Source organism: Ischnura elegans, chromosome 12 (genome assembly GCF_921293095.1).
Source record: "Ischnura elegans chromosome 12, ioIscEleg1.1, whole genome shotgun sequence".
In the NCBI taxonomy this organism is placed as follows: Eukaryota; Metazoa; Arthropoda; class Insecta; order Odonata; family Coenagrionidae; genus Ischnura; species Ischnura elegans.
Window position 1 is genome coordinate 77,836,218 of NC_060257.1, and position 6,785 is coordinate 77,843,002.

The window sequence follows — 6,785 nt, forward strand, 5'->3', positions numbered from 1 at the left end:
CATTAGCCATATCCCAACTCTTCCTCATGTAATTCTGCACATCCAACCAGCAATTTTGCCTTCTTTGCATTTGATTTTGCATAGTCTTCTTGCTCTCAGAAATATGTTTTGTCTGTCAACCAACAACTTCGTCCTTCCTTTGTAATTATTTTGTATTTATTTATTTATTTTTAAATTTTAAATAAAGTTTAATTCAATTGAACATGGATAATGTTATTTAGCTGCATTTCCCATTCCTTTAATTACTCTTTCTTTCAATCTGTTCAGGTAATTCGGTGACGTAGGTAAAAGCAATACGTAATGTAATAATTATATTTAATTTTATGCATTCCTTTCTCACCATGAGTGGTCACCATTAAAGGTGTAGTTTTGTGGTTTAATACAAAGCAGTTTTTGGATCACTTTAACATGTTGCTGAAGGTAACACAAACTATTCATTGGAAAAACTTTCGTTTAGCAAATTGAGTGAGTAATATTTATGTTGACATGTCAGTCATTAATGCATCATGGTTAACCATAGTGACTCTAGCATATAGTTGCTTTCATGTGAACGATCTCTCTTAATACCTCCCATGAATGAAAATAATTTAATGCTAATGAAATACTATGCTTACACAACTCCCCTAATTAGTAATTTCACTGCTGTGCAAGGTATTGCTGCCTTTGTAGGAGGCTTTTTTTTAGATTTCATTTGATATTCTATGTAGTTTATCACATCTGTCATTAATATGAAGGTTGATTGAGTATAGCTCTTGATTCAATTCTCCAATGTACTAGTGGTCCATTGCTGACATCAAGTTCCTGCTTTACATTTTTTATTACCTTCTCCTTGTTGTAAGATATGTTAGCAGCATAGAATATGGAAAGTGGGTAGATCTTGAATAACCCTCCCCTGTTGCTCTTCCCTATGATCAGTCCTACCATCATACAGTCATGTTTCATTATGGGGACTGACTACCTCTTCAGGTTTTAATGAAAAGTAATTTTGCTAAGGTTTTCTTTAAATGATGCTAATTTCAATACAGAATTGTTTAATTTTATTAATTTCCTGAAATTTAATTGTCAAAGCCCATCTTTTGTCATATTATCTGATTACCTATTCATCGTTCATGATTATTTTTCCATGACATTGTATTTCCTCACAAATATGAAATGGACAAATTGAAAGGGCATAACATGGTCCATGGATGTGCCTGCTAGATAAATTTTAGTATGTATAATACAGAAAACATTAAATTAATTTCCACGCAGATAGAGGCCTGAAATTAGGGTTATAGCCATGAGAAGTAATTATAGCTCTTTTCATATGCTTCATTTTGCTATCCATATTCATGCATTGCAAGGAACATGCAAAACTTGTGGGAGCCTAGAGCAAAAAGGGAAATGAAGGAACTACATACATGGTTTTAAATCAGAATAACATAATTTATTTATTAAGATCCATTGCAATTGAACAATTCACTATGAAAGTACGTGATGGCAGACACGTGCATTTATGTTGGAAGAATACACAAAAGGGATTGGCAGAATCCCATTAATTCAGAAGTAGAATTCCTCAGCAACCGCAGTTTGCCTCATCCGGATATTTTCAAACCATAATTTGCCTCGAGATGAAGTTGCCAATTTCAGCATAAGATACTGCGCAATGCAAGCAGTCCTGGAGTTGTGGATTGCACTGCAACCATGCTCCCTACTCGGCGAATTGTACAGAGATGTTTTACCCAATAATAGAAATAATGGATATGTTTACAAATGACAAGTTGAAGCTCATGATGCAAAATTTTCCAAAAAAGATGGCATGCATAGACCAATGAGACAAATGATATCCTTGGAGTCAGTAAGTATCCTCTATACCTTAGGTCTGCTTCCTGGGACAAGGTGCCATGCCACATGAAGTTATTTACTTCACACAAGATTTTTGGGGTCGTGAAGTTCTTCTCATTGTGTTTATGCAGAATCAAATCCTATGCCACGTTCTGAGGTTCAAGAACATTGACCTATTTAAAAGAAAAATGACATTGTATGATTTCGTTAGAACATGCATAGGTACCTTACAATTTCAGGGCTACATATAATGAGTAATCTAAGTCAATAGTACATTGTTGTTAGATCTGAAGATTAACATGGTGAATTCTCAATGGAGTACACTGAATATAATCTTAAATCAAATCGAATCATATTTTATCAGTGAGCTTTCAAAATAAATGAAATTATGGAAGTTAAAATTGAAATCTTTCCAGCCATTGTCATACATATCTCAATTTCTGCATATCATTTCCTTCTTTGATATCACATAAAGTAAGCCAAATGGAGTTGAAATGGTAATTTTCATATCATATTAATTTTCCCAAAAATAATTACCTCTTCACCAAAATGCCTCTCTATGAATGCCGCCCGGATGGCATTTGGGCGACCGTGAACAGGTTGGAGTCTTTGTACAGGGACTTCCAACCTGGGCATAGCTGGCATACGATCAGGCATAGGATCATGATTCTGCATAGCCACATTGCGAAGAACTGCACAAGCCAAAATGACCTTCTGTGCAGTAAATAACTTCACGCGGAGCTTCATACTGATGCATGGAAATCTACGTTTCCACACCCAAAATGTACGCTCCACTGTGCACCTTGTCCTAATGTGGGAGATGTTGTACCTGAAAGGTTAGTTTTCATAAATCACCATACTTAAGGCATTGAGGTGCTATAACTTTTGTCAAAATTACAACGTGAATCACAAATTCTCTCTTTATTTACCTCCTCTCAGAAGCAGACACTGGTCTTAAAACTGGTGTGAAAAGATATGGCAATAGAGGATACCCACTATCTCCTAGCAGGATGCCCTTCACCTCATTGGTCTCAAATTTCAGCTTAAGGCGACTATTGTGGAAAATTCTAGCATCATGAGCTGAACCTTGCCATCTGCAAACTATATCCATTATTTCCATACTTGGACCGGCAACGACCTAAATTAAAATGAAATTATAAGATTCCACTTTAGCACTTGTTGACATAAAAACAATGAAATTGCATTCTAAATAGTAGTGCAGAAGAAACTTGAATAAATAGTAGTGTAACATCGAGAAATCTAACAACTTGGTGCAACATGATGACGATAAATAAAATATACATACCTGCACATTTAGGGAAAACCACCCCTTCCGGTTTCTGTACAACTCGCCAAACTCCCCCCCCGGACTCACAATCGGAACATGGGTGCAGTCGATACAACCCACCACTCCAGGAAATTGAGCTTTTTCGTAAAAAGATCTCTTGCATCGAGCAGTATCTTCATCTGAACTTGGCAACTTCATGTACCGAGGTAATACTGCCACCAGGTCATTACTGATGCTCTGTAATGATTACCAAATATTTGTCATGAAACACCTTATAACTCTCCCCCTACAAATGGAAAGTTTACGCTCATACAAGTACCAAACTAAGGAGAAAGCATACCTTAATAATTTTGGACACCGTCCCCTGAGTAACCCCGGCCAGATCGCCGCAAACTAACTGCAAAAGGGATTTGAATATGTATTACATGATCAACGCGACAAAAACACATTTATAAATATTAAGTAAAAGATACCACATACCTGGAATGACCCGGTGGCGTAAAACCTCAAGGCAATTAGCAGCTTCAAAATATCCGGAATCGGCAAACCACGGTTGCTTAAACGCTCACTCCTCACGTAAGGTAATAAGACGTCTGATACCGTTCTCTTTGAGAAGCGATACCTCTGGAGGAATTCCGCTTCTGAATAAAACTCAATGGGATTCTGCCTATCCCTTAGGTGCATTCTTCCAACATAAATATACGGCTCTTCCATCACGTACCTTGCAAATGCTGCGTCCATGTTGATGCAATGTTTGTTTACTTCATTGCTATTACGGACTTCACTTTTTCGTTCTTTTTATACGTTTCCTTATAACAGGCATATATGATGAAATAAATAAACATCAACCGGTTAAAGAAGCGACATTTTAACTACATTATGATCGCATATTGCCACATGTGTCTAAAAAAAAATGCCAAAATCCGGAGGTGATCAACGCATTCCGCCATGTTAGGCATTGAAACCGTTCCTACAATTTAGTAGCATGGTCTGAGCCATGCTCAAATTAGTAGGGAGACAATCGGTATGCTTGTAGATAGAGTTGGTCCTACAAACGAAGAGGTACGTTTAAAAAACGCTTAGAGGTTGACTTCCCCCTAGTAACGCGTCATACGGGAAGAGTCGTTCCTCTAGGAACGTCTTAAAATACGGCCCTAATGGTCTCTAGTTGTCTAGGTACAATTTGCAGAGGTAGTTAGGCAGTCTCGGGGATGTCTCCTTGGTATGATAAATGGAGGTTTTACGATATAAAGAGGTTCACTATAAAGAGGTTTGCCTATAAATTTACATGTAAATCTGACGGAACCCTAGGGGTGGTATGAAGTATGGAGGTTTATGATGTAAAGAGGTTCACTACATAGAGGTTTTACTGTACTAGCATCTCCTTCTCTCATTGAAAAGTTCTTCCTCATTAAGTACATGAATCAAAACTGCTATGACAGCATCAACTCATGAAAAGTGGAAAGCAATTTTCATGTACATATTTTTTTTAACTTATGAGAGAATGGCAGAATGAGGAAGATTTCATCTCAAGGAAGACAGAATGTGGAGAATCTGAACCAACAACAAGCTAAGGCCCCGTCCCTAATAAGATTAGATGGGCAGGTCATACGCAGAGAATAGGTGAAAATGATACAATAGGATGACCATGACCAGTTTATAAAGGATCTGAGAAAAATGGGAGCAGAAGAGCAAAAGCTACATGGATGGAGTCAATCAGGTATATCTAAAGAATTATTGAGATTTTACCAGATAGAGTCAAAATATACAGCCTTGACTAGTTCCTCTAGCTTTGCAATTCTTTTTTGGGACATCTTATCTGATACTCTCCATTAGGTGCAATTTATTTTGCAATACACGGCAATTGGAGTCTGGAAAATCAAGTTAGAAGGATGCCAGTTTTAGATATTGGATATTGAGGTTCATCAATCAAATTTTCTTGGTCAGATACCATAGCCTTGGTGCAGTTTTCCAAAGTAGAGATGACAGCTTATTTTTTCACAGGATTGCTGTGCCTGTTGGCTTTCAAGTGCAGGTCTGTAGCAATGGCAGTGAGGAAATAAGAAAAGTTCTAGTTTTTTCATTAGGTAGAGCGGCTTTCATTTGAGCACTCCAAGTTGGGAATGATCGAATACAGAGGATGAATAAGACATACTGGGAAAAGAAAATCACTGTATCACTAATTTCATACGTTACTATGGGCACAAGCCATGCCTGTAGACAAATAAATTAGAGATGATGGTTCATATAATGCTGGAGTAAGTAAGGTCAGGGTATGGTGTTCATAGAAAGAATACAATTTCCACGTACTTAACCAAGTCATTACTCAAAAAATCATACTTATGAGTCCATTTCCAGGGAACATAAAAGAGCTGTAGAGAAGAAGTGAAATAAGTCACTTTCCCTTTACTAGCCTTGTCGAGCAATAGGAGAGATGAATGTACTACAATGCAGAAAAATCTCTTAATTTTTGCAATTTTCAAATATTTTTCCCAATAACAGCTGTCTGGAAGGATTATAAGATATTTTCAATCTCCAAACCTTTATCTTAACCATTGGGCTGTGGGAGTTCACGATTTTAGCTGCCAGCCAGTGCAGAAGAGGCAGCCTCTGCCGCGAGGGCTCCTTTGTGATCCTTATGGTGAGGGAAAGTGCCCAATAGCAAGATATCCAGGTAGCAATAAAAAGTTGGGGTAAATGCCGTAGTCATGACTGCGCAGCAGCGCACGCTACTGCGTGCAAAACGTATAAAAACTTTCCAGCACTCTATGGGTTTTTGGCCAATGCAATGACATTATGAAAAACTAAAATTTGATTTTTTTTAACCTGCGGTTTCTCCATAACAGTGCCTTACTTAATCACCTCTGTCTCCGGGGGCATAGTGTGGACTTCAGACGGTAGCACTCCAGACTGTCATGCAAGAGATCTGGGTACAAGTTATTTTTACATGCGGCGAATTTCATCCTAAGCGGCAGTAAATTTGCACCCGTGTACGAAGTTACTGATTTCATGCAGTGCTTCGAAAAACGTCCACTGCTAAATAGTGCCTTTAAGAAGGGGTTTACCTCTAACTTCTTCAATGGCAGAACCTCCACCTCTTGTGCCATATATGTAAGAAAGTTTTATTTTAGAGGTGATTGGCCAAATGAATAATAACCATCTAACAGGGTAGGGTCTCTTTCAGGACAATCTAAAACATAAATTCAAAATCGCTTTGCTAGTGGTCACCAATTGAAGGTTAAGCATAAATTAAATGGCGCCTTTCATGTACGAGCGATAATACTTCAGAACCGTACCTGTCCCTTTGCGATAAAATTCCCTTAATATAACAATACTGTTCACCAAGTCTTATTTACACTGATGAGAGAAGTAATGCTTGACAAAGGGATACGTGTGCTGCTTGACTATAACGTCCAATGACCCGGGTGGCCCATCGTGGGCCACGATGTGCGTATAGGGCTTCAATGACAAAAAATAATCATACTTAAGAGAAAAAATTGAATACTGACCACAAAAAAGATAATTCGATGGCTTCATTTAGCTATCCAAACAGAAATTGCAGATTATCAACAATCAGTCATCTTCTCTCTACCTCATTTCTGCATCAGACTTTCCATTCGTATTTTGGCCGGTCTGCCGGACATGCACAATCGAATGTCTGCGCGTGCGTTAG

The 6,785-nt window shown here is 38.0% G+C and overlaps 2 protein-coding genes across 5 annotated transcripts in view; both read right to left on the bottom strand.

Moving 5' to 3' along the window:
• The window catches only part of LOC124169755 (probable inactive tRNA-specific adenosine deaminase-like protein 3), a 32,516-nt gene extending 25,807 nt beyond the window's left edge, over positions 1–6,709 (bottom strand). For 2 of the 4 annotated variants that reach the window (XR_006867229.1, XR_006867227.1), the window contains exon 1: positions 6,622–6,705. The gene's annotated coding sequence lies outside the window, so the exon portion shown is untranslated. Of the gene's footprint in view, positions 1–6,621 lie in introns of all 4 variants that reach the window. The other 2 variants (XR_006867228.1, XM_046548457.1) reach the window with 2 other exon arrangements.
• LOC124169754 (putative nuclease HARBI1) lies at positions 1,402–4,261 on the bottom strand. Its single transcript, XM_046548456.1, has 6 exons — positions 3,593–4,261; positions 3,453–3,509; positions 3,131–3,349; positions 2,754–2,962; positions 2,362–2,653; positions 1,402–1,997 (listed from the first exon to the last, which is right to left on the bottom strand). The coding sequence occupies exons 1-6, from the start codon at positions 3,851–3,853 to the stop codon at positions 1,965–1,967; spliced, it is 1,071 nt and encodes a 356-aa protein (XP_046404412.1). The 5' UTR covers positions 3,854–4,261; the 3' UTR covers positions 1,402–1,964.
• Positions 6,710–6,785: the final 76 nt, after the last annotated feature.